The 27,350-nt window shown below is 41.9% G+C and overlaps 2 protein-coding genes across 6 annotated transcripts in view; both read right to left on the reverse strand.

Moving 5' to 3' along the window:
* Positions 1-12: 12 nt before the first annotated feature.
* On the reverse strand, positions 13-7,707 carry gsdmeb (gasdermin Eb). Its single transcript, XM_061776571.1, has 10 exons — positions 7,549-7,707; positions 7,096-7,363; positions 6,287-6,479; positions 4,871-5,042; positions 4,514-4,634; positions 3,919-4,038; positions 2,577-2,704; positions 2,318-2,495; positions 756-829; positions 13-667 (listed from the first exon to the last, which is right to left on the reverse strand). The coding sequence occupies exons 2-10, from the start codon at positions 7,301-7,303 to the stop codon at positions 440-442; spliced, it is 1,422 nt and encodes a 473-aa protein (XP_061632555.1). The 5' UTR covers positions 7,304-7,363; positions 7,549-7,707; the 3' UTR covers positions 13-439.
* Positions 7,708-8,318: 611 nt separating this feature from the next.
* osbpl3b (oxysterol binding protein-like 3b) overlaps positions 8,319-27,350 on the reverse strand; it is a 30,570-nt gene continuing 11,538 nt past the window's right edge. For 3 of the 5 annotated variants that reach the window (XM_061777527.1, XM_061777526.1, XM_061777528.1), the window contains exons 2-22: positions 24,571-24,677; positions 23,111-23,227; positions 21,225-21,278; positions 20,947-21,060; positions 20,584-20,748; positions 20,308-20,431; positions 19,596-19,699; positions 19,327-19,419; positions 19,074-19,230; positions 17,561-17,691; positions 16,487-16,588; positions 15,479-15,619; positions 13,825-14,238; positions 12,546-12,683; positions 12,092-12,155; positions 11,924-12,002; positions 11,701-11,845; positions 10,257-10,398; positions 10,054-10,180; positions 9,319-9,441; positions 8,319-9,099 (exon numbers count right to left, since the gene is read on the reverse strand). In XM_061777527.1, coding sequence (XP_061633511.1) covers positions 9,003-9,099; positions 9,319-9,441; positions 10,054-10,180; positions 10,257-10,398; positions 11,701-11,845; positions 11,924-12,002; positions 12,092-12,155; positions 12,546-12,683; positions 13,825-14,238; positions 15,479-15,619; positions 16,487-16,588; positions 17,561-17,691; positions 19,074-19,230; positions 19,327-19,419; positions 19,596-19,699; positions 20,308-20,431; positions 20,584-20,748; positions 20,947-21,060; positions 21,225-21,278; positions 23,111-23,227; positions 24,571-24,666 — 2,727 coding nt within the window. In that variant the 5' untranslated portion in view covers positions 24,667-24,677 and the 3' untranslated portion in view covers positions 8,319-9,002. The remainder of the gene's footprint in view (positions 9,100-9,318; positions 9,442-10,053; positions 10,181-10,256; positions 10,399-11,700; positions 11,846-11,923; positions 12,003-12,091; positions 12,156-12,545; positions 12,684-13,824; positions 14,239-15,478; positions 15,620-16,486; positions 16,589-17,560; positions 17,692-19,073; positions 19,231-19,326; positions 19,420-19,595; positions 19,700-20,307; positions 20,432-20,583; positions 20,749-20,946; positions 21,061-21,224; positions 21,279-23,110; positions 23,228-24,570; positions 24,678-27,350) is intronic. The other 2 variants (XM_061777529.1, XM_061777530.1) reach the window with 2 other exon arrangements.

Consider the following 27,350-nt stretch of genomic DNA (forward strand, 5'->3'; position numbering starts at 1 on the left):
CTTAATTTTGAATTGAGACAAATGCTGTGTATCAGTTTTATTTTTAAAAACTTATCAGCAAAAAGGACTATAAAGATCTGAACAGGTTCACAATGCACATCGAACGAATAAAGCATGCATTTAAAAAAAAATTTGTGTGCCAAAAAAAGGCTCACAGTTTGAACAACAAAGGTAATATATTTTTCATATTTTCAGACAGTAGTGCTAAAGTGTTTAAAAATTTAGAAACGTTCGACACAGAAATCAATAGTGCTTCATTAGAAAATGACAAAAGAGCAGCACATTGACTCATAAAAATCAGGTAAAAATCTATTGCACCTTAATACAATATAAAAGGTGGTTATGGCCTTTGGGGAGCTTATTGGGTGCTTTTCCTTGACAATACATTTTGGATGATTGCGCTTCACTGAAAAAGCCCTTCTAATAAAGCACCTGTTAGTTAAACACAGTGGGCCAGAGAGTGGAGGCCTCTGAGAGCGATACACAAGATGAGTGGGCGGTTTGCTGGTTGCCGCAGCTGGTTTATTCGGGCCCTGGCCGCGTTTCTCTCCAGGCTCACGTCAGAGGCGGCGAAAAGATGTTCCACGTTCCGCAAGACGACCTCCGGCAGCGCGGCGAGGTCCGCGCCGCTCGCCGGCAAAGCCCCGCTTCCTAACAAGCACTGTACCTAGAATAGATGTGAGAGAAAATGGGGGTGTCAAAAAACTTGAAAAAGTTATACACATTTTAGTACAGTTGGAATTCTCTTTACAAACCAGAAGCTCCATGATTTTTAACACATCAGGGCTGCTGCAGACTCTCAGCGCAGCGAGACTATCGCAAGTCAGTTCTGGAAGGCAAATTTAGAAGAAAAAAACATTTAAGATACGAGAAAGGACTCAACATATTTAGTGGATGAAGAAAGTAGTGGTGGCTGTTGGATTGTTCACCAGAGGGGGAGCGCCCTTAACGTGACGTCATAGAATAAGACAACCAGATATAAACGAATCAACGTTACTCATCATTCACTGAATACTATTTATACTACTCATCTAAAAGGAGACATACAGTACATATAATTTGGAATGTTTCTATAATGGCATCTTATTTTCATTTTCTTTCATTTCATTCAAATTAGGGTTTCAAAACAGGTTTAGAATTTCAAAGTAGAGTTTCAAAGCAGCTCTCGTGTTACAAATTAGGGTTTCAAAACAGCTCTAGGGTTTGAAGAAGTTTAAATTGTAACGGTTAGCGTTTGGGTAATCCTAAAAACTGATTTTATCGTCATATGTAATTTCAAACTCGACAATCAATTTGCTGGATTACTGAGTAACGTTTAGATTCCCTTTGAAGGTTTTGGGATTGGAATGACTCTTCATCGTCAAGCCCTCAGGAAGACAAATTGTTTTATTCCAACTTTCTATTTTGACTACAAAACGTATGACATTATGAATTGGTAGTTTCATTAATGGCGGCACAGTGGGCGACTGGTTAGAGCGTCAGCCTCACAGTTCTGAGTTCAATCCCCGGCCCCGCCTGTGTGGGTTTTCTTCGGGCACTATGGTTTCCTCCCACATCCCAAAAAAATGCATGAATTGGAGACTCGAAATTGCCCGTAGGTGTGAATGTGAGTGTGAATGGTTGTTTGTATGTGCCCTCCGATTGGCTGGCAACCAGTTCAGGGTGTACCCCGCTTCCTGCCCAAAGTTAGCTGGGATAGGCTCCAGCACGCTCGCGACCCTAGTGAGGAGAAGCGGCTCAGAAAATGGATGGATGGATGGATAGTTTCATTAATTTTGGGAAGTGACCATGATGTAAGCGGGTTAATGCCCTTTGAATGTCCAATTATTCGGGATTCATGGACTTCGTGGACGTAACTGCCCTCTCCTGCGAGTCAGTTCAGGGCTCCACGTCGTCAATTAATCCCTTATAATCGTACACCTCGTCGGGCATTAACCCTGACGTGTACGCGTCAACGATCTCATATGATCGTTGGCATATCTCATCATGGAGAGATGTAAATTGTCTGATGGCCGGCTCAAAAATTCCAAATATAAAGACTGGTTGGCTCAGGATCCCAAATGGATCAAGAAAACTACACGCAGACTTTGTGTGGAATCGTTTGACATCTCCAACATGGGGGAAATGATTTGGTGACAAAATTGAATATAAAGAATCAAAAATACATATTTATTTACTCAAATGTCACAAATTAAATATATATTTTTTTTAAAACAGAGAAGTCTGGTAATTAAGGTCTGGAAAAGTCTGGATTTTTTTTTTAAATCTCAAAATGTGTAGGAACCCTGGAAACAAAAACAAGTGTTGAAATGCTCACCATCCAAGGCACTCGTAATGAGGTGAAGCGCACTGAGGACCGACGCCGAGCGCTCCGTCTGTGCTGCTGAGCCGCATTCCGACTCCTCCAGCACATCCACAACAGGCTGGATGCATTGTTTGTGCGCCTCTGAAACATCGGCCATGTTTGCGCTCTTATCCAGGAGCATCTGGTCCAGCTGAGAGAGAGAGAGAGAGAGACGAGCGAGGTCCAAAAGTGATCACGGAGTTGCGCAATCAAACCATTTGTGTCATCTCACCACACTCTGAAGAGCACTGAGAGCTGCTCTGTCCTCCATGACAGCTGTGATGTTCTTGAGCAGCGAAGACCTGCCGCAGGCGGGAAGAGCTGACAGCAGCTGGAAATGAGCATGCAGATTCTCCAGCTCTGCAAATGTCACCCAAAAACATCAAAATGGCCAATGGCTAAGTGCCTAATTGTAGTGATTAATAAAAGTTATTTATTTATATTAACATTTTAAAATGCGCATCTGCTTCAAAAGTGCTGCGTTATTACTTCTCTCAGTACAAACAGTGACGCAATTTACGTTTTTCAAGATTACGAGCTGTCGTTCGACTGAATTTTTTCAAAAAAGAGGCTTCAAGCTGTTTATTGCCACTCCCAGTTGAAGTTCAAACTAAACAGAAAACTAGGAAAATGACACATCGTGTATTTAAAACAGCCATACTGCTTTGCCTAAATTAAGTCAGTTTAGCTTAATGCTAACAAAGAATATGAAACGCCATTGACGGGCTAACGAATAGCAACAGTGTCGCGGAGTTATAATCTTCCAAGCAATGGATATTTGAACACAAATGGTGGCGTAATACATGTAGACAGGTAATATAACAATGTCCCAGGTAGCCAAGGCGCGCAAACCAGAAGGAGCAGCACAATGTCTATAGAACTGAAGCAAAAATGTGGCAATTTTGCAAGAAAATTCCTCACATTCTATTCAATTATGTAATTCCTGTGTTTTTTCTTATAAAGTACAATATTATAGTGTTATTTTTACTTTTATAGTATTTTATATAGAACTGCAGTATGTGTCACACACGAGCCATGATGCATGAGATCTTAGAAGATCTTATCTAGGGTCCAGTTAGATTGTTGTGATCCTCCCTTAGCCATAATATGTAATATATTAAGCGTTCAATCTTACCTTTGCAGTGTTTCTACATAAAATGGTATGTTGTTGTTACCTTCTGAATATCAACATTAATGTATGAAAAGAAGAAAAGAATAATTCATTCCTCAGCATAGACAGAGAATATGTATTTGTATCAGTCGTGTGCGCTATGCAAACATTAAGTTAAATAAAGTCAATCGGGAGTCATTCTTATGAATGAGCCTAAATGTGTGTTTACAACATTGTTATCATAACACCATTCTGATAAGATCCCGTGAGGTACTTGAAAACTTTTGGTTACCAGGGTAACCGGGGTTCTAAGTATGTCAGTAATAGAAAATAAAAATAAATATCCATATCAAAATTGTTTGGAAATTACTGACATATTGTGAGAGTTTTGGAGAAGAGTTGTAAGTCTCGTGCTTGGCATGTGAGCGCAGAGGTGAAAACGCAAGCGTTGGCAATAATTGACCTCGTGCAAGATGGCTGACGTCAGGGTTGTTTTGAACAGGCGCTCCGGTGACACCCGCCAGTCCTTTTGGAGTGGGGCTGTCCACCTCGAAGCCCCCCTTGTTTGACATCAGACACAGCTCTGTGCAAACACGTCACACCGTCATTTCAAATACATCCACAGCTGTGGCTTCATACATAAGAATATAGTTGAAAAGTTCATTTGTGTCATGTTCAAAAAGTGGAATTCATATAGTATTACATTAACACAGAAGAAAAGACTTTTTAGAAGACCAATCCGTGCCGAATTTCTCTATATAAAAGGATTTTTGATCGTTTCATATGTAATATTCAAATTTCTTGAGATGGCTAAATTTGGAGGCTTTTTTCAACTCAATTTAGAGAGCACTTTTTGTTGGTACTAAGCTATAATCATCAAAATGATAAAACACACACTCAAGAAATATCCCCGTGTATGTGGTGAATCTATAGGAGTTTCACTTTTGAATTGAACTACTAAAATAAATGACGATTCCCACGATATTCGAACTGATTGAGATCCACCTGTATATAACAAATGGTATTTTCTATATTCATGATGAATTATGTCTTCTCACCGTAGCGACCATCGTGCTTCACCTCGAGCTCAATGAGGGCGTAGGCCAGCGTGGTGTTAGTGGGAATCTCCATGGTAACGTTGCTGTCTTTGCTCAGGCTGCCATTGTCCTTCAGTGAAACCTGCACAGACACACGCACACGTTCGACTTGGTGGTCTTCTTAACGACAAATTATCGAGTCGAGGAGGTCAATACTGGTGCTGTTTATTTAACTTTGAAGCCTCCACTGCAGCTTGTGTTGAACTGAGTGTTTCAAACCCAACGAGCGAGTCTACCCCTCTATACTGAACATGTCGTAAAATGTAAGGAAAGCTCGGATAGAGTAGTAAACATGTTCGTGATGAGTTCCAGTTTGACCTTTGGACTCTTGGGCCCGCAGAGGCTGAGTGTCCCAGTGCACTGCTCCGCCTGCTGTACCTCCTCGATGACGCTACAAGGCTGGCTGGTCACGATGCGCTCCTTGACCACGCCGAACACCTGACGCTTCTTCTTGGTCTGCTGGATCAGACGGTGGGACATGTCCAGCACCCTGGTGGGACATTTGATTTGTCAAACGATCAAGACGTGACATGCACGAATCCTGGTATGAGATTCAGGAACGCAGGTATGAAAGTGAAACGTTGTGCCATAAAAACATAACAATATAACAAATAAGTTACTTAAATGGTGCTTCGTTCAAGTACAGTTTTTAGCAAATACTTTTGACAAGCAGTATTACATCACGTTTTAATGCAGACATGCGGAATAATTTATTTATTTATTTTTTTCTGATTTCAAAGTTTCTTTTCATTTCCTTCCCCCTATTAAACGATTCCAATAAAATCATCATACTAACTGTACATACAGTCTATATTCATATTTTCTAAAATAGTGGCCTCCACTTGAATTGAATAGAAATGAACAGAGGTGTCTATTCATTGTCATTGCCCGCTTGAAGAAGTAAACGCAGGAGATTCCACGAGCTCGCATTTGTTTTGTGACTCATTTGTACAAAAATAAAAATGTCATGATACTGGTAAATGATTACAAAATGTCTCTATGAAAAGGATAATTATAGCATATTACATTCCCCAAAAAAAGTAATTTGATTCCTTTTTTAAAAACAATTGGGTGATTAATTGAGGTTCAGAATTTTTACTCCGCAAAATATCGGAATCGGAATCAGGCAAAAAAAAAAAAATCCATACAGGTCAAGCACTATTATTGACGGTCCAGAAAAGAGCATAACCCCAAATAATTTTTTTAAAAATCTGAAAGCGTGAAAAAATATTGTTCTTTGTGTTTTGGGGAAAAAAAAGGAAAAATTTGACACACATGACAATATTACTTTGTAATCATTTATCTCTATTTAGTTATCTAAAATGAATAAGAAAACAAAAATAGATAGCTGCAGTTGATATTAAAGGTCTATACACACCTGTTCAAATGCCAGGTTTCTGTGATGTAACAAAAAAAATGAAACCAGGATAAATAATTTCAAAACTCTTTCCACCATTAATGTGACCTACAATCTGTCCCGAATCCTCAATGGTATCAGTCACGAGACGGTGTATGGTTTTAGGTTTTGAAATGATTATGTAAGAAAAACAATAAGGAGGCGGTTATGTTTGTTAGGTTTAGACTGCAACTCAAATTGGGATTCAATTAAAGAACATTCCTGCTGTTAGGAGACCTTTGACAGACATAATTTCCATGTTTTATTCTTAACGTCGACGTCTTCTTCATGGATCTTTCAATGAAACTGTTCGAGAGAACACATTTCTTGAAGCAAACCTGTTTTTAGAGTCTTGCAGCAGCTTGCGCACATCCACTTCGTCTTTCTTCAAACTGCCGAATAACAACTGGAGTTTGGAAGACTCTTTGCCCTCCACGCTCACGTTGGAATGGATGAATGTGGCATCCGCTGTCCCGTGGATGCTATCGCCGTAGGTCCCATTGTATTTGATGAAGTCTGTCTCGATTAAAACTACAGACGGAGACTCACGTCATTTAAAGCGGACTATAAACAAGATATCACACAGTAACCAGAGATAGAACGCGGAGTCACATAAAGAAGAAATATTATGGACTTTTGTCATAATTTTAAACTGCTCCCGGGTGTTTTAACAAAAGGTCTCTGGTATTCTTCGGTCGGATTAAGAATTAAGGAATACGTAATATACGCAATGGTTGAAATCACACCAAGTACGACTTTTGTTACCATGACGATGGTGCGGAAACGAGCGTCTAAGCTAGACTGATCTAAGAACATGAAAAAAATAATAAAATACATTATAACTACCGGAGATGCTGATGATTAAATGTGTTAATGTGTCCAGATTGCTACAAACGTGTTTAGTCCAACTTGGCTTGCTGTGATCAGTAATTGTAATTGGGTCAAGATTTTCATTGCTAAGATCGTTGAAGTTTCACTGATTGTGAAGGCCACGGGCAGATTAGATTGACATGGCAACCCATAGAGGCTGAAATCTGATTGGACAAAAAAAATAAAAATAAAAAAAGAACATTCGCATACAGTCCTGGAAGCAGTGTTGTTGGGAAGAAATGAATCCAATTTCAGAATGACGGTTGTGCTTGTTTACCTGGCGTGATAGGCGCGTTTCCTGTGAGTACGTCGTTGAGGGTGAAGTCGGTGGGCATGTGTTTGGGCTTCTGCCAGAACCAGAAGCGTTTCTGGCTCACCACCACAGTGAGCAGCGAGACGGAGTCGTTGAGGCTTCTCATCGGGATCAGCAAACCACCGCGCTCGTCCACCTCCTCCACAAAGTTCCTGGTGGCTGTGGCGAACATCTCCGCGGGCGGAAGGAGGTCAGCGAGACGGCTCTCGTTCACCCGCACGCTCGCCACCTCCTTCGGTGCCAAAACAAGTTTAATAAACAATAACTTATGTTAAAGGTCACACTGCGAGCGTGACCAAAGTTGAAAACCTGCACGAGGACAATGGCGACAAGCTAGCAGCATCACCAACAACTGAAGTGATTTAGCAATCATGTAAAAGGCCTACAAAATAAAATACCGAAGCTACAATAACTTACCGTTTTTTGTTTTGTTTTGACCAAGCCGTCGTTATGTCGACGAAGCAGTCGAGGGACTTTTTTCCCCCGAAGAAAGTCACTGAAAACACGCAAAGAACCGTCAAGTCAGCCACAAGACTCCTGTCACAATGAACACGCCGAGGCCACGCCCACCCCGGAAGCAAACAACAACAACGGGCATTGGTTGAACAGATTTAAAAAACAGATAATGATAATAATAATAATAATAAATGTCAATTGAATAAAAATAATTGGAATCATTTTAAGACGAAAATTGGATTTGACACGCTAGCTCAGGAGTCTGCATTTTAAACTGAAATTTATTTTTCAAATGTCATATGACATATTGTGGAATCGGTCAAAAACTAATGGGAACATATTTTTTAAATTTATAGTAATTGTGACGATAGTGAGTCAATTCTCTCAACAACTGAAATGAAAAATTTACTGACTAGCAGTTTTGATGGCTATTTGTACATTTTGGCTAAAGTCCAGCTCCCCTAAAATTGTTTACACAATTGTATACAAAATAATACAACTCCCATTAGATATATTTGCAACATTTAGAAACTTACAGTAGTTTGCAATCAACCAACAAATTAAGAACAATTACTAGGTTTTGCACTTTGTGCCAACAATTGGGGACGGAATAATTGTAATTAGTGTAACTGTACATACGATAATGTACCTTGCAGGCATACTTGCTGTTAAATACAGTTTAAACTGGGGGGGGGGGAATAGAGACTTGACCACACACAAGAGTCCACAAGAGGGAAGCATCGCAGCATTTATTTGAGCCGACGCAGCACAGCTTGAACAGTCAGCTTGAACTGCACCAGAATCACAACCATGCAGTTGTTGTAAGCGAAGGCGCATTGGATGTGGTGGACAAATGAATGAGTGTGTGATGTTTGCTACAGCTCCTCCATCCTATTTGCGCCTTTCACACAGGAGTAACAAATAATTAGCACTGTTGTTAATAAAATAAAACAAAACAAAAAAAGCAACCTGTAGTACAGATCTGTTTCATGTTCAGAGCACCTTACAAACTATACATTTTGAAAACATCTAAAAGGAATTAAAAAAAAATAATGACAGTACCACCAATAAGGCATCAGGCATGTGCAGAATAATTATTGGATGTTAATGTTAATCAATGGCATATCAAGGCTACTTTATCTCTGAGGTAGAGATTGTCTAAATGACAGGATGAGGTGCCAGTCGTTAGTTGTAATGAGGTACCAATTCATCAGTGGACGTTTGTCATGAGGCGGACTGGTCATCCTTTTCACATTTTCTCCAAATTGGACTCATTGCACATTGATCAATATTCTCAGGGTGCATAACATGTTTACACAACTTTAAAAAAAAAAAAAGCACTTGTTGTTAAGGCAATCACAATACAGAAGAAGGTCTGCGCTGGAAGTCAGGCTCCGGATGTGTTTCAGCTCGGGTCACCACAATGTCGGGAAATCCGTGTGGGCAAAGCCAGGATCGTGCCTCGACTCCCAATAAGTGTTGTTGCTCACCCAAGTGTCATCTTTTGACTTCCTAAACATGAATGACGAAAGACAAAGGAAAAATGGACCATTGTCATCTTTGTAAAGGGAGAACGTTTGATCCAGCACTTGTATTAGATCTCATACAAGTGTGCAGGTGTACCTAATGCACTGGGAGAGGGTATAAAGCCATTTAAGACTACACAATGGTCACATTCAAGTCCGTAATCATCTATATGGGCAACGTATTATGCCGAGAGATGAAGACTACCTGAAGAATTTCGGCTGATGTGCGCCGTTGCTTTCCTCAAGGATTCGTCTTCTTTCTCTCTGCAGCTGTTCAATCCTTTGCTTCTGCTCCTCGGCGGCCTCCAGCTTCCCCTCCTCCAGCAGCCTGCACGCCGCGCAGCACCGGCATCATTAGCGTGTTAATAAAAACAATCCAAAAAAGCTGTTCAAATGCAAAATTCCTTATATTATTTTTTCCACATCGGAAGAGTTGACGGCATAGTTGTCAAACAAAATTGTCTATAGTTGTGAATGTGTGTGTAAATGGTCGTCAAAGTGTGCCTTGCAATTGGGTGACAAATAAATAAATAAATAATAATTTTTAAAAAAAGTTTTCATTTTCACGTTTCCTCACTATTGAGCCGTCACACCGGATAAAGCTCTGGTGTTATTTTAGTGTGTCCTACATTTTGACTATTCAGGTGTAACATTTACTATCGTGGACTAAAATTAACACAAGAGAAATCCGCAGAAGCGACGAGTGCAGTTATTTTTGTAATCCTTCCTACTGATGTGCCTGTCACACAGATTTGATCAGCACAGTGTCAAGAAAACACAACTGGGTTCAGTGAATGAGAACTAGAGAGATAAAGACGACCTGAATCAGTGAATCACTGTCAAAAGCTTAAATTAGAAACACATCTTTGGTATATAATAAGGTATAATAACAAGGCAACAAGTACAATTAAAAATCAAGTGGTGTGTTTTTGTCTCTCACCTTTGGTCCACACGCAGTCTGGTGTCAGTGGGCGGCAGCAGCGCTTTTAGGGAAGCGTCCAGCTCATTCAGTTCAATGGCAAACTTGGTGAAACCGTAGTACTGCTCGTGGTCCAGTGGCATGGCATCTGCATATACAAGCATTCACTTCGTGAATATTAAGTGTGCATTCTAGGATTGGGAATAAAAACTAAATGGTCATACTTGCTCTCCAGATGCATGTGGCCGAGGGCGGGTCCCCGCAGTAAACGGCTTCGTGCCACTTCCCAAAGAGCCGACGGGCCGCATTCCCCTTCTGATCCGTGATGGTTCCTTCCACTTCATTCACACTTGAGTTCCACCTGGCCTGTGACAAAGACAAACATCCATCACAGCGAAGGCCATTATTTTTCAACAGTTGATCACACTCTATCATCCAGGACCTCATGGTAATGTCTTCCTTTGCTCTTTATCATGGCTACTATTGCATGTCTGGTGTATTTCATGGGAGGTGGTGATCAATTAATCACCTTTTTTCCTTGACTCACCTACCTTCAGGGGACCTTTCAAATGAGAACCGCTAAAGCAATTAACCTTCTCAGCTCAGTGAAGGCTTTCATACATCAAACCTCCGAAACATCATATGGGCTTCTTAGTTGCATGCAGGTGAAGAACAGCAACTGTGAGCAAAGGTCATTGAGGAATAAAGCCCCACTACAGTACTGAGTCTGAACACTCTGGATCTGGAAACATACCAACAAAAAATTTCACAAATGAGAGAAAATATCTCTTTATTTTGTAGCAATTTCTCTTGGATGCACCAATTTCAGTACATGTATGTGGATGTTACTTTTTTATTTCGGATTGTCTTTTTTTTTTTTTTTTTCAGATTTCGGTCTCTATGTGCTGCCATGTCAATCTAACCTGCCCAAGGACTTCAGAATCAGTAGTGCCAGCTGATGTAACTTAAACTATATTTGCAATTGGATTGTTTCTTTAACCAATCAGATTTCAAATTTGCCTCAGAGGTCCAGCTAGCTGGCCCACAATAACGTCAGCATTTTTCTTCCCTCTCATCGGTTGGTCAGAGCAAGCCATCTTGGACTAGCAAAATACGTCTGTAGCAATCTGCACGTATGAATAAATGTTTTGCTTTGTGTTAATATTAAGGTACCGTAATTTCTCATGTATAATGTGCATTTTTTCCCCCCAAAAAAATTGTCAAGTCAATTGTGCGCATTATACATGGGTATAGGGGCAAATGGAAAAAAACTTTTATATATTTTATTTTATAAATGTATGCCAGCATCGAGCGGTAATGAAAAAGCGGTACACTTTCATTCCAAAATGCCACCGCCACCTAGTGGTTATAAAAAAGGTGTAGCCTACACTTTCATACCAATATGACGTATGCATGACTGCATATATGTACAGTTATGCTCATAAGTTTACATACCCTGGCAGAATTTGTGAAATGTTGTTTTTTTTTTTTTAAATAATTACGGTACTTAGACGTGGATTAAATCCGGTAAATCCGCACTGACAGCCCAGGTACTAAATGTACGGCCCGCCACTCATTGTAAGAAAAATAGATTCGATGGCAGGACCGACACAGCAGAATAACAGAAAAAGCAGCCACGCATGAAAGAAGTTAGCGGCCTCGGCTCACCTTAACAAAAGTGATCTTGCACTGGCAGGCGTCGCTGTTGGAGTTCCTGATGGAGATCTCGCCGTAGTGCTCAATCCAGCGCTGCCCACTCAGGATGTTGTGAATGCACGACGTCACCTTGTTCCACTCATAGTGGTCTCCAGACCTGCAGCAATGAGAACAAACACGTTACAAATACTTAAATATGCGGCACCCGTGTTGCGGTTCTGTGCGTAAAGCTCACCCAGGCAAAGTTACGTGTGTGCTGCCGACAGGAACGATCTCCATTGACTTCCCCCAAAACTTGTTCTTACACCTCACGTCTGCAAAATTAATGAAAATCTTTTGGATCCCAATTTAAAAACTTGGAGCATTAACCCCCCAAAAATGGATGCTCCAGTCACACACGCACCTTGCCAGTAGATAAAGTTTTTCGACTCTGCATGGCAAGCCGATATTGGCGGATGATGGCTGACCTGCAGACGTAGATAACATGTATTTACAGAAGAGCAGATTTCAATCCAATCTAAATGTATTTCAACAGCAACAGCTGACCAAAGTGCTCTACATTTCATTGTAAACATTCACTGTAGAATATATAACAATGTAACATTTCAGAGGATAAAAACTATAAAACGTAACATAAAACCAACAAAACAGGGAATACCATAGTACAAAATAAATACTGTACATAGAACACAAAAGTGGCAACTCTTACACATAGTCAGCAAATGCCAAGGAGAAGAGTAGGTTTTAAGAAGCCGTTTAAAAACTCATAAAAAAACTAAAAAGTTGAACGTGGTTGGAGAGCAGCTAAAGTCACGACAGCAAAGATTCAACTTCAATTTGTAGTGCACCAACCGTACCTGCTCCGCGATAAACTGGAAACCTTTATCTGGTCGGTCACATTCATAAGTCTCTCCCAGGACCGGATTAAAGGGTTTGCCGCCAGTTCTGTAGAAGCTGGATGCGTAACCCGACACCACAAATGTAGCGATGAAGACCTACACACACAGAAAACAATTGTGCCAATAGTCACGACCGACAACCGGGAGCGTACAGGTCCGCTTTTGGAGATGTCTAGTTGTGATCAACAAAGAGCAAAGAATTATTTGATTTTTATTTTTTTTACACTGCCTGTGTTTTCTACCAGGAATGCGATTCCACCTCCAGTGGCCCAGTCAAAGTCCTGACCTCAACCTGATTGAGATGCTGTGGCTTGACCTGAACAGAGCTAGTCACACCAAACATCCCAGGAATTTTGCTGAACTGCAACAGTTTTGTAAAGATGGATGGTCCATAATTCATCTGCAGCTGCGGGAAATATTTGGTTGAGGTTATTGTGGCTAAAGGAGGCTCAACCAGTTATTAAAGCCAAGCGTTCAATTACCTTTTCCTCCCTGTCCTATGAATGTTTACATGTTATGCTATATAAAAATAGGGGAAAAAAACATACAGTAATTGTTTGTGTGGTATTAGTTTGAGCAGACTGTTTATTTTTGTGATTTAGATGAAAATCAGACTACGTTTTATGACCAATTTATACATAAACGTAAGAAATTCCAAAGGGTTCACGTACTTTTTCCTCCCACTGTATCTTCGAACATATTATAGATAATGTATTTTAGAAACAAATCTCTGCATTCACTTTACAGGGTCTTTAAGTTTGGCACACTAGGCCAGTGATGACAAAGAACTGTACTGTACGAAATCATCCAATTTTGCCCAAGTGGTCTGAAAATGATTTACTCATTATAAATGTGCCTTTGTTCACCTATCTACGGCGGCGCTATAAAATGACAGGCAAACGCTTCCACTGCCCGAAAGCACAAGAGAATAATAGCTTTGTATTCAGGCCCAGATTTCACACTGAGTAAGCAGTTTTGTGAGTACATTGAGGTGAGACCGTCATTATTTTTCTACATACAGTATACATTGTGTGACATTTGTGTCTGGTGGTGTCCCGGGAGATTTTTCTTATGTGAAATATGTGGCTTGGCTCAATAAAGGTTGGAAAACACTGCGCTCGACTGCTTGAATGACAAACACGGGGCAGATGTTCTCCTGAATCAAGAACTGTCAGAAGTAGGGAGATGGATGCAAAGTGCTCTAAGGGACTTTGTTGTCTGTGAGCTGTCCGCTCACCATGCGTTCAAAGGGATCGGGCGTGCTGGCGGCCTGATCGAGAAGCTCGCTGTACTCCAGCTCCTCACACAACCTCTGCAGGGTGTTGAGCGGCTCGTTGAGATGCACCGGCATGGCCACTTTGGAAAGGTCTTTGCCGATGTTGTTCCTGAGGATGTTCCACAGGCTGACGGCGCTGCCGCCGGGGCTGGGTGACGAAAGACGCGATCGACGCCGGCAGAGGACGGCGCCGCTCTCTCCGCAACCTGACAAAACCAAAAACATCACACATAGAAATGGATTTGTTATTTTCTGGCTGGTGCGTTTAAGCAATTTCTTGCCTGAATTTTGTCTGCCGTTTTCTGTCTCATTGGTGAAGTTGTCCATGGAATTGTTGTCACTAACGTCGCTGATGTACGAGTCATCCTCTGACGCCTAAAACCAAAACCAAAACATCCAAACTTGAGCAATTGCGATGAGAAGAACCTGATTAAACACAGGGCAAGTTTCCTTCAGCATGCTGTGGCATCATTTGAAGATGATGTCCCTTAGGAGCTACAGTGTAGCTGCATTTTTAGAGGACAGTAATTAACTTCCATTTTCACACCACGTTGCTATGGGAAAAAAAAAAAAGAATGAAGTACAGTCCGAGAGCAGCCTTATTTCAACTTGCATAACGATATTAAAACGATATCGCAAAAGGTGAACTGCTCGCAGTGGGCTCAGCAATACATGAAGACGAATTTGCAAACAGTTTTTATATTCATTCATGAATGCCATGCCACTTTGGATGATGCAAATGGATGGAGTTCTGAATGGTTGGTGGATGGCTACTATGTCCTAACAAGGCTGCATTGCAGGAATAATGGAGACTGCGATGGTCGGCCCATCTCGGGCGCCTCAAAGTGTCCAAATTACTTCTGCAACATATGTGGAATTTCTAACGGATCATTTCCTGCCATGGCCTAAAAAGAAGAACCATTCCATCCTCAGATAAATCATTCTGATGGATGACAAGGCACCATCGCACACTGCAAAAAAAAAAAAAAGAAAAGAAACTTGCACAACGTAAATTGTGAACAATTTTGGCAGTAGATTTTTTCTCAAAATGAAAAGAATCATGAAAACAGCGAATATGTAATATAGTATTTGGTACCTCAAAACAGCGAGGAGGCCCCTTACATTCCAGCATAAACTTAAATATACAGCTCAAGCAAAAAAAAAAAAAAAAAAAAAACACCAGAAAAAACAAAACACTGGACCCATTTCTCATTTTCAGCAAATAAATGCTCTAAATGACAATATTTGTATTTGGAATTTGGGAGTTGTTTTCAACAGTTTCTATGTGTTGACATGGAATGTTCATTTGAAGCAAACATATAATGTACCATGAATGCTGCAGCAAAATGAGTGAAACCGACAATTTTGCAGTTGTCTCTTCATTTTTGATCTTTCTTCACAGTGTTGTCCTTTGAGAAGATTTACGACACGATTCCTGAAATGTGAGCTGCGCACTCACTTTTGTGAGATACTGTGAAAATACTTAAGTTTTGATATCAGCACTGCATCTCTTAAGACTGTCCATTGGCATTTTCTTGTGTCATTTCTATCTCTCATTGGTTTTGTTTTTTTTGCCGTAAGCGGCATTAACTTTTGAATTTAACCCTCCGTTTACCTCATTTTCCGAGGAACTATTGGACAACAGAACCTCCTGTGCGTCGAAGAACTCGGACAGCGACTCGGCGATGGACGCTCTGCTTTCATTGGACTCTTGATGCACCAAAGAACGGGATTCAGCTCCAGATTCCTCTTGTTTCTAGCAGACACAACATCCAAACGTATAAATACAAAAAGAAAGGGCTCTATGCATCGTAAGGAGCGGGTTGGGGAGAGGGGCCAGTGTTTGTGACAACATGGATGAATCACACTGTGTTGATAATGGCCCAGTGATGAGTGCACATCAAAAGTTTTAGAAGCTTAAGAACACTAATGAACCGCCGAGATGACATGAGGTGCACTCATATTTTTAATATCCGGCTGTACATCTGCTAGCAATGGAGTTTAGTGTAACTCTGTTTTGTACTATGTATAAAAACAGCGGGAATAAATTAATCCCGTATTCGTAAGAGCTACTTTCCAGCTGCTATGCAAAATCAATGTCATTCTGACTGATTTTCATGTAACTGAGCAATAATGTCCTATTTTGTTAGTGAGGGACAGCTTGTTAATTTCCCAATATATAATCCCAGAGGATGCACATGCACTGTGTGTTTTTAACACATTTGCTGGGACACAATTAGCATGATGAGCTCACACTGTGTGGACAGTAAATCAGATTACCAGATGAGCCAAGAGCCTCCATGTGCCAGCTTGTTGTGTGATCGCACTAAACACAAATGATTCACAATGCCGAGATCCACAATGTGTTCTTCTTCTCTTTTTTTTTTTTTTTTTTTTCGTGGTGTCTAATCGTCATTAGTGAGGGGGCGAGAGGAGAGCGACACGGCTGTGTGTGGATAAGAATGAAAGAAATGACAACTCATTCAGGACGTGGGAGGCAAATAACGAAGGAATTCGTAATCAGAATAATCATCATGCTGGTGGCCGTGGGGGGGTACGGGGGGGAAGTGGGGGGTTGGGTGGGATGGGACGGCGTTTCGTCACTGCTTTCCCACACACCCACCTGTACGGTGGCAGTGAGATTGACTACTGTGGGTTCTACGACGTGAGACTCTGCGTGAATCTTGCACAGGCGCTCTCGCAGCTCTGAGTTCTGGGCTAAAGCCTGAAAAATAATAACCAGTGTATACATGATTTGAACACACACCCCACAATGGACGCCCTGATATCTGACTTGTTATTTGTCACAACGTTAACCTTTATTCGCCCCTTTATTGGTCACCGATGAAAATACTTGAGGAATTTGCCGTTTATCCTCACTAGGGTCAACGGTGAGCTGAAAAGCTATCCCAGCTAACTTTGGGCCAGCGATGGGGTTCAATTATTTTTTTCATGGCTCAATCCGGGTTGGGAAACACTGACTTAAAGCGAAAAGTGAATTGAATTTTCACGGTTTGAGTCGTTATACCATCAGTGGAAGTATCCACGTCATGCAGAATTACAGTAAGTGACACATCCTCCTCCTTGAACCAGGAAGTTGCATGCTAACTAACAAACAGATCACCAAACAAAAGGTGGTCCACCGTTTGTGATACTCTACTGTTGGTAGTCTTTCTATTTTTGTGGGGGGGACGTTTCCTTTATTTTTCGAGTGAATAGTAAACACAATTTAATGACAAAACTGATGAACAAGCAGAAGGTAATTATCCATGAAGTGCTCCACTGAGTGCTGTTCCAGTTAAATTCATGATGTTGCACACAGCGTCACAATTATTTTGCCATTGTTGTTCGATGTGCTAAATGTTGTCGTTGGACACAGGAAGCCGACAATGTACAACGGAAGACATCACTGGCCCATTATTGCCGAGCTGTGCGGTCGCGTAGGTAGACTGAGTCATTAGGAGCCGAGCGACAGGGGCCTAATATTGTCAAAGAAATGCGATGCAGTCGAAAGGTCACAAGTTCCTCTGCGGTAGCGTGACGATCAATGTTAACTTTAGAAAGGGAGGAAACAAAAGCCTGTGTGGGAACCGCCGGTGACTCAAGTCTCAGGCAGGTGGGCTGGTAAGCCCTCAAGGAGACTTGGGCGGAGCGTAAAGTGTGTCTGTGAGTGCGTGCACTACCGGTGCCCACATACCGTTGTCAGCGCGTTCTTCAAGCCGACCACCTGCGGGGACGTAGGGGGGCAGGCGTCTTGGTCCGTGCATTGTTTTAATCGCTCCCTCTCCGACGTTAGTGAACTCAGGGCTGACTTCATGGTGGCGTGCACTGAAGAGAGGAGACAGCAAGCCGCCATTGCAATTTGGACACCTTTTCACAACAGCAAAGACTTTGCATGAGTGCTGCTCTGACAGAAGAAGAATAGGACCCAAAGGGGGCACTTTTCTAATGACTAAAATACTTTGATTTCCTACAGGAGCTCGAAACGAAACTTTTCCACTTAGTAGCAAACATTTGATGATTGATTTAACAGCCAGAGAGAGGAGTACGTGTCTCTTTGCACCATGACGCGAGATACAATAATGTGCAAAATACGTTCGATTTGTTGCTTCATAAATGCTATGACGATTGTACAGAATTCATTTTGAGCTACTGTGGGGATGGCAAGTACAGAGGGTCCTCGGGTTCCATTATTATTATTCTTTTTTTTTAAATTATATATAAGTCGGAACTCGCCATATAGTCCACCATCACTAATCTATGCTAACGCAGGAGTAAAGTCATAATTACAGTAAATATTTGCAGAGGTACTTACACTCTGTACTTAAGTAGAAGTAGAAATGCTTGTGTAAGGTAAGTTAAGGTAAAAGTACTGATTCAACACCTTAAGTAAAAGTAGAAAAAAAAAAAAGACTTAGCACTAAAGTAAAAAAGGAAAATGAACTTTGACTGCCAATTGTATATAATACCTATATTGATATTATGGCACAACGTTGAACCAAGCACACGCTAGTGTTCGCTCAGGCTTTTATGATATCAGAACGACTCATTCCTCATTGTGCCACGTGACGATGTATTCCGACCAGTTCATCGTGTGCCGCAGCGGCAACCTGTCTCTCTTTACCTTCGACCTAATAAACTTCATCGAATGAACACCTGACAGCGGAGCAATATCTATTCCAGGACATTTGTCGACCTAAATGGAAACAAATGTTCCCGTAGGAAATCATTAAAACAGAAGAACTCCATTCCAAGGTTCAATTGTTGCCATTAAAAAAAAAAACAAAAAAAAAACATGAACTGTAAAGGCAAGGTTTTAAGTGACATTTTAACATCCTTAACTGTCATGCAAGTGTCAAAAGAAGCCAATTATGCTCATAATAAAATGCATAGACGATGAAAAACTGTCTGAACCTGAACGACGCCTCGCTCATCTCCCTTTTTAATATTTGTAATGGTCACACGAGTGTAAAAAGAAGATAACCACAGTTAATATCCATCCATTGTCTTCATTAGAGTCGCAGGTGACTTTGGACAGTCAGGGTACAAACAACAATTCACACACAATCACAACGATGGACGATTTCGTCCCGCAGTTGAGTTGCGAACACTGTAACAAGCAATCTAGAAGTGGCTTTGCGCAGTGCCGAACGCGTGATCTAGAAATCCAGATGTCGATTTCGAGAAACCTCCGCGGATGTGTCACTCACGGTTCGTGGCCACGCGGCAGAAGTCCTCCTGCAGCTTGGCCACGTCGAAAGCGGAATCCAGGGACTCCCGGTCGGTTTTGTCATTGGCGAGCGCAGCGGTGGAGAGGTTGGGGTTGGACGCGTGGAGGCGGACAGAAGCGGAGATGCAGCTGGGAACCTGCAGTGGAACAAAAGAAGCAGAGATTATTCCACTATTTTTATTTATTTATTTTTTCAACTACGACATTACAATGTGGAGCTTTTGTCAAGCTACCTGCAGGGTTGTTTTGACGACTTTATTGTAGTTCTTTGTGCGCCACTTTCTCTGAAGCCTCTTTTCCTTCTTTGGGCTGTCAAATGTAGATGCCTAGCGAATACAACACAGGGAACTGATATTACCCTTGAAACAAAAATAGTTGTCATCAGGGACCATTCAAATCAAATCGATTTGAAAAGTTCTATAAATAACAGCAACGTGGAACAAGAGCAGACACAAATTGTGGATTTCTGATACGCTGGTAGCAGATATGCTAAGCAAACCACCTGAAGAGCCTGGATAGAGGGTGCAGAATAGGTACGATGGAGGACCTCCATGCTCTGAAGAAGGTGGCTCAGCTCCAGCAAGTACGCCTCACAAACTGACAGGTCTACAGAGAAAGGAATAAATATTAAAAACAAATAAAAATAACTTTTTTTGCCATCAACACGTCTGCTGCTACCAATCGCGAAAACTATTCAACAGTGGTCATGATTTGAAGATGCTGGAGATGTTTCGTGTTCTCATTCACTGAACTGATAAAGAAAATACAGCCCTGGAGCAGAAAACAGTGCTAACAGATCTTATGCGGTTGCATTCTACTTAATTGTATTTTGAATACTGTTAAAGATCATATTCTGTCTACCTCTCCCCCCCCCAAAAAAAAAATGTCTCAGTTATCGATAAATTTACTGGTAGGAATCCTGTAATTACTACTTGAGGCAGCAGAGGCCGCTGTTGCTGCAAACGCATTAACTAAAACTAACAAAGGTGAATATGAATTATTTTGGTGGGAGGTGGAGGGCGGGGCGGGGGGGGGGGGGTGGTTCATAAACAGCGTGATGAGAGACACATTCTCTGGGATCAATATAGTATACAATATAGGAAAAAAGCATGTATCCCCTGATTTTGCTGTGCATGATGTGGAATAGGAGATATGACGTGATTTGGTGGGTGAGCCGTGTTGAAGTTTGTCGACGAGCAGCTGCGCCAGTTCACCTTTGGAGCACTTATCCATGTCGTCAGACGACTGCAGCCAAGCTGTTACCTTGGCTTGGCTGTTGCAGCCGAAAGGGAACGCTCCTGCGGAATGCACCGTGGACTGCCTGCGTACAGGCACACACTGCACAAAGAAACGCAACCAAAAGGTCAGCCCAATAACAATCATTATTATGAACTCTTTCTAATTTGAAGATTTGAAAAAAAAGGATAGCGATGAGCAGAAAAACAAGAAGGTTTTGACAACAGTCAGAATATTCATTCAAGTCGAGATACCTTTCTAATGGAAGCGCTGTCAGCAAAGCTCGGGGGCGTGGGGGAGAGGTAGTGGGGGAAGTGGAAGGACTTGTCGTCGGGACACATGGCAATCTCGTTTTGCCGATAGAGCCGGTGGTGACGCAGCTTGGACACCCATTCATCAAACAGCTCCTGCGACTTGATCTGCGCGGCGCACAAGGACAAGTGAGGTGACGCGTGCAAACAACGCCGCTTGTCTCACACAACACAAGGTCGCCCCACACCCATTCAAGCATATACATGGATACCTGCAAGGGGAACGGTGGGAATGGTGCGTGTTTTCCACCTTATTTCCAATACATCAGTGGTGGGGGGAAGTTGTTGACTAGCCTTGTGGTTTACCTTCAGGTGATAGATGTTCTCCTCAGCATCGAGATCGATGCACTTGGCTTTCTTCTTAATGGCCATAACGGAGAGCCCCACATCAATGCAGCCATGAAGCTTTCCCTTCTCAATCTGCAAGTCAACACATTATCTTATGAACACACCGGATCGTAAATTTCAATATCTATAATAAATTAATTGCCTGTTGTTGGTCTAGTAGGCAACACAAGAAGAGAATGGTAGACCACACGCCGTAACAGGCAAGGCCACGTCATTTGCAGCTAGAAGGCACTCACATCAGCATTGCACTTGCCGTACTTCAGGATGCCCTTGTCCAGGGAAAAGTATCTCTACAGGGAGAGAGAAAAATACACCGAGCAAGTTCAATGTGCAGTCTCATCAGTTGTCAACATCTCAGCCTATTGTCACAAGTGTCTGTCATCATTACTATTCGGCCTATCCAGTTTCTCCACATTGAGTCTCCTTGTAAAATCGACTCTTCGTGCTCAAGATCTAACTGCACATGTCAATACTAAACATATACAACCCTATTAAGCAGCAGGCCATTAGCTAATGCATCTGAGAGGAAGAGTTTCATGTGGAGCATCGACTCCTCAATGGGGGTAATCGACTATATGAGAGTAGGGTTCCCCAACCTTTATTGACACAAGGCCAATCAATATTTTACATGAGAAAAATCTCACTGCACATCACCAAACAAAAATACCACCATAAGTATATAGACTGAATTTCCCGCGGCACACTGATTGGGGATCACGTTGTCGTGCTGGCTGCGGATTTGTTTAAAAATGGAACCTGGAGGGTGGCATTCAATACGTTAAAAAGCAAAAATCATATCAAACAAATATATATGGTAAAATAAGCAGTCGACTAATGTTTAACATCATCCAGGACAGGTTCATTCTTCGATTTTCTATTTGTATGGCAGAAGGCATATTATTAGCCTTGAGGATGTTGATGGAAAAGTACAGAGATGGTCAGAAGGAGCTACATTGTGTCTTTGTAGATCTAGAGACAGAGTACCCAGAGAGGAACTGTGGTACTGCATGCGGAGGTCTGGAGTGGCAGAGAAGTATGTTAGAATAATACAGGACGTGTAGAACAGTGGTGAGGTGCGCTGTAGGTGTGACAGACGAATTTAAGGTGGAGGTGGGACTGCATCAGGGATCAACCCTGAGCCCCTTCCTGTTTGCAGTGGTGATGGATAGGCTGACAGATGAGGTTAGACTGGAATCCCCGTGGACCATGATGTTTGCAGATGACATCGTGATGTGCAGTGAAAGCAGGGAGCGGGTGGAGGAACAGTTAGAAAGATGGAGGCAGGCATTGGAAAGTAGATGAATGAAGATTAGCCGAAGTAAGACCGAATATATGGGCATGAATGAGAGGGGTGGTGGGGGAAGTGTGAGAAGAGATAGCAAGGGTGGAGGACTTGAAATACTTGGGCTCAACCGTCCAGAGCAATGGTGAGTGTGGTCAGGAAGTGAAGAAACGGGTCCCAGCAAGTTGGAACGGGTGGGGGAAGCTGTCAGGTGTGTTATGTGACAGAAGAGTCTCTGCTAGGATGAAGGGCAAAGTTGAAAAAACAGTGGTGAGGCCAGCCATGATGTACGGATTAGAGACAGTGGCACTGAAGAGACAACAGGAAGCAGAGCTGGAGGTGGCGGAAATGAACATGTTGAGGTTCGCTCTCGGAATGACCAGGTTGGATAAAATCTGAAATGAGCTCATCAGAGGGACAGCTAAGGTTCGATATTTTGGAGACAAAGTTCGAGAGAGCAGACTTCGATGGTTTGGACACGTCCAGAGGAGAAATAGTGAGTATATTGTAGAAGGATGATGAGGATGGAGCTGCCAGGCAAGAGAGCTAGAGGAAGACCAAAGAGCAGGTTGATGGATGTCGTGAGGGAAGACATGAGGGCAGTTGGTGTTCGAGAGGAGGATGCAGGAGATTTACATGGAAAAGGATGACGCACAGTGGCGACCCCTAGGGACAAGCCCAAAGGAAAAGAAGAAGAAGATGGCAGAAGGCAGAGTACGATCTGGATTGAGCACCAGGTCAATGCAAGGGGGATTCTGAATGGGGATCCCATGTTTTGCTTTGCCCATGTCGAAAAGAACACAAGACTAAAAACATTAGTATTAAGACACGAGAGCATACCTTATGCCAGCCCTTTAGGGGCCACTTTCTTTTCTTTAGCACATAGCTTTCCTGTTTCTGCGGCTCCACGACACTGCCAAAGCCTCCACGCAGACCTTCCACAATTTCCCAGCTGTCCTGCGGGAAAAAATAAACATAATTCAATGGAAATGAAACGCTCAATACTAAATCAAGAAGAAATTATGTCCTTGTCAAGGCTTAGTTGGCTCGGTGATAGACTCCTCTTGAAAAATGACTTTCCCAGCGTACAAAGAGTTGAAAATAAATGTCATCAGAAAGAGAGAAAGTGATTTGTGGGGTCCAATCTTTCTAAAAGAAACCCTCGTAACCGACAAAGGAGTATTAAACGAAGACCCTCTATTTGAGGGTTTGTCACATCCCCCAGTGACGCTGTCACACTGTGAGTCATTGGACATACGTACTGTCTGTCTGACAGTCTGAACGCTCGTTTTTGAAGGTCGCAACACACTTGGAAAGCGTCAGCAGTGACGGACATTACAAGACAATATGCCATGTTGTGGTTCCTCCAGCGTTGTTGAGGAATCAGAGACATGTCGAGGTTATGTTATGATAAGCCTCTAGGTAATAGCTCGCTTTGTACGTGGAGCCAAAAACTTGTGCGAGAGCGCCAGCCTGGTTGTTGGTGGTGGTGTGACCTGTGGGCACCACAGCAGTAACAACCTCCTGCTTTTATTTATAAATGGAAAAACTGTTGTGGTGCATGAAAAAAAATCATGATATATTGCTTGGGACAACAACCACAACAGTGGTGCCAATCGCTTCAGTAATGTGTAGAGGCATGAGAGAAGATGGGATTTGATGGAAATGTTCAATATCATGGAATAGGACAAAAGAAAACGAGACTCAGTAGAGTGCAGACTTTCGTCGAGCTGGAATTTGTGGTCTGCGTATCAACACCAAGGCATGTGCATTATGTGCGTCCGCACAGGGCAGCATTGCTGGGGGGGTCCCAAATAAATGTAAAAAATTGCTACATGAAATGCTTTGTAATGGCGTAACATCAATGGCGTCAATCGTGAACATTTGTATGAGGAATTGGCGCACCCTCTGAGGAGGAGATGCATCGTGGGTGATCTTTGGGAATGATGGCAAATCTAATTGAACACTTATCGTAAACATGGAGAGGAAAAGGTCAAAGCCGTCAGCTTCACAATTTTAAAAGAAAGGAAAAAACAAGTAAACAATGCCGGTAAGGAAATAGCTTTATTGTTATGACAATAGTGTGTTGTTTTTTTATTTCTTATTGCTGTTGCTGTATTTGTATATTGCATCTTGTTTATAATCCCATTTGTTTTAAAGAAAATACACAAATATGTATGTGTGTGTGGGGACGGGGGGGTGGAAAACAGGGTTTTTGCCCAGGGCGTCATTCAAGCTAGGACCGCCCCTGACAACAAGTAAGCAGATGTGCACGGCGGCACCTTTAGGTGTGGTTTTACCTGTCGACTGTCGTGTTTGGATGAGGAGCTGCTGTTGCTGCGTGACAAGGAGGAGATCTTCTGCGACATGACTGAAGTGCGCTCCTCTGAGCCCATTTCACCGCACACTACGGCCGGAGAGACGGCACAAGGTCGCGAGGGCAACAGGGGGGGGGAAGAAAAAGATGGCTTTAATCGTCAAGGCCTCTAAAAGCTTTTTCACACTGAAATATAAATTTTTTTTGGTGCGTGTATTTGTAATATGGCGTATAATAGCGTGACAGGCTCTGTAAATTAAACTGACACACAAGATTAATCATAAAAAATGAGTAATGAATAATTTATGAGCCCTTATGGCCCGACTGAGTGCAAGACTTTCAACATTAAAGAATCAAATCAACCAAAATGTAAGTGCCAATGTAAGTGAATGCGCCAATGTAGGTGAATGTTATTTGAAATTGTTTGCTGAAAGCTGCGAGAGTGAGTCTCGGCTCTACTTCCACTCGTGTGTGTGCATTGGCAGTCTTGGAGACGTGTGTGTACCGAGCGATACGTACAAATGTGTGCACAATTATACAAATATGTACATTAAAAACAAAACTTCAAATGACTAACATGCAAGTGTGATGGAGTTAATTCACTAACATTTCTGCGTAGACACGCTTTATGGGATCGAGTTGCTTGATGTAGGGTTCACTCACAGAGACACAGTCCTTTTGAAACGTCCCTACAGGTAACGTGTTATTCAGTTGTTGTTTTTTTGCCATTTTTTTCATTTTTTTCTCTGTTCTCGCTTTCTCTCACCACACAGATCTTGTTCGGTCTGAGTGCCTTTACAATAAATATTACAATACAAACAACCGCAGAGGGAGGATTTCAAATTCCCCTGTTGCACAGAAAAACTGCTCCAGCATTAAAAAAAAAAAAAAAAAAAAAAAAAAAGCATACGGCGCCACCATTCTGCATGACCAAGGTTTAAAAAAGGAATTTAAAAAAATATATATACATATATATATATATAATGTATGCCTATTTTTCAACAAACACACACAGCTTGATTCCTCTTTAAAAAAAAAATAAAATACTGTCAGAACACTGCTCCTAGTTGTAAAATTGGAAAACATGTCATGATGTCATGACTCGTGAGATGTGCTATCAACAACAACATGTGATATCATCACTTCACTGGAGTGTAAAAATAATTGGTCCTCTTTAGTAGACAGCAACGTCCCGTCAAGTGCCACACTTCACACGGACTCATTAACAGTATGCACGTGCGTGGCTCGTCATGTTAGCGCACGAAACCACGTTCTGCTTATGCAGTCAGTGGCTGTTTGTTATTCGAAGACCAGTGATGGGCGTTAATTGGTTGTTCCTCAAACCCATTTGGGAACAAGCTACAGCTTAGCTTATTGGGGATTTGTCATCATATGTGAGAGGAAGATGTCGCGACATATAGAGCAACACTGTATGCAAATATTGAAGAGGGGTCCTTTGGAGAACTAAGGTTTTAACAATAGAACCCCAATTCCAATTAAGTTGGGATGTGGTGTTAAACATAAATAAAAATAGAATACAATGATTTTCAAATCATGTTCAACCTATATTTAATTGAATACACTACACAGACAAGATATTTAATGTTCAAACTGATAAACGTTTTTGTTTTTAGCAAATAACCATTAACTTAGAATTTTATGGCTGCAACACGTTCCAAAAAAGCTGGGACAGGGTCATGTTTACCACTGTGTTACATCAACTTTTCTTTTAACAACATTCAATAAACCTGCACTCTTTTACTACGAAGCCACGCTGTTGTAACACGTGCAGAATGTGGTTTGGCATTGTCTCGCTGAAATAAGCAGGGGCGTCCGTGGAAAAGACGTTGCTTGGATGGCAGCATGTTTCTCCAAAACCTGTATGTACCTTTCAGCATTAATGGTGCCTTCACAGATGTGTAAGTTCCCCATGCCATTGGCACTAACACAGCCCCATACCATCACAGATGCTGGCTTCTGAACTTTGCGTCCATAACAGTCCGGATGGTTCTTTTCCTCTTTGCCCCAGAGGACACGACGTCCACAATTTCCAAAAACAATTTGAAATGTGGACTCGTCAGACACAGAACACTTTTCCACTTTGCATCAGTCCATCTGAGATGAGCTCGGGCCCAGAGAAGTTTCTGGGTTATTGATAAATGGCTTTTGCTTTGCATAGTAGAGTTTCAAGTTGCACTTACGGATGTAGCGCCGAACTGTATTTACTGACATTGGTTTTCTGAAGTGTTCCTGAGCCCATGTGGTGATATCCTTTACACATTGATGTCGGTTTGTGATGCAGTGCCACCTGAGGGATCGAAGGTCACGGGCATTCAATGTTGGTTTTTGGCCTTGCCGCTTACATGCAGGGATTTCTCCAGATTCTCTGAAACTTTTGATGATATTATGGACCGTAGATGATGAAATCCCTAAATTCCTTGCAATTGTACGTTGAGGAACATTGTCCTTAAACTGTTTGACTATTTTCTCACGCACGTGTTCACAAAGAGGTGAACCTCGCCCCATCTTTGCTTGTGAATGACTGAGCAATTCAGGGAAGCTCCTTTTCTACCCAATCATGGCAACCACCTGCTCCCAATTCGCCTGTTCACCTGTGGGATGTTCCAAACAGGTGTTTGATGAGCATTCCTCAACTTTCTCAGTTTTTTTTGCCACCTGTCCCATCTTTTTTGGAACGTGTTGCAGCCATAAAATTCTAAGTTAATGATTATTTGCTAAAAACAATAAAAAAAAAACAATAAA

This window comes from Phyllopteryx taeniolatus, chromosome 6 (assembly GCF_024500385.1).
Source record: "Phyllopteryx taeniolatus isolate TA_2022b chromosome 6, UOR_Ptae_1.2, whole genome shotgun sequence".
Classification (NCBI taxonomy): domain Eukaryota; kingdom Metazoa; phylum Chordata; class Actinopteri; order Syngnathiformes; family Syngnathidae; genus Phyllopteryx; species Phyllopteryx taeniolatus.

Excerpts from the sequence above, each read along its gene's own strand:
- gsdmeb (XM_061776571.1), bottom strand. The coding sequence starts at position 7,303 with ATGTTCGCCACAGCCACCAGGAACTTTGTGGAGGAGGTGGACGAGCGC. Across the intron at positions 4,635-4,870 it reads GCGGGCCCAAGAGTCCAAAG|GTTTCACTGAAGGACAATGG; the intron begins GTCAAACTGGAA and ends GTGTCTGTGCAG. Across the intron at positions 4,039-4,513 it reads GAAGCACGATGGTCGCTACG|AGCTGTGTCTGATGTCAAAC; the intron begins GTGAGAAGACAT and ends GTGTTTGCACAG.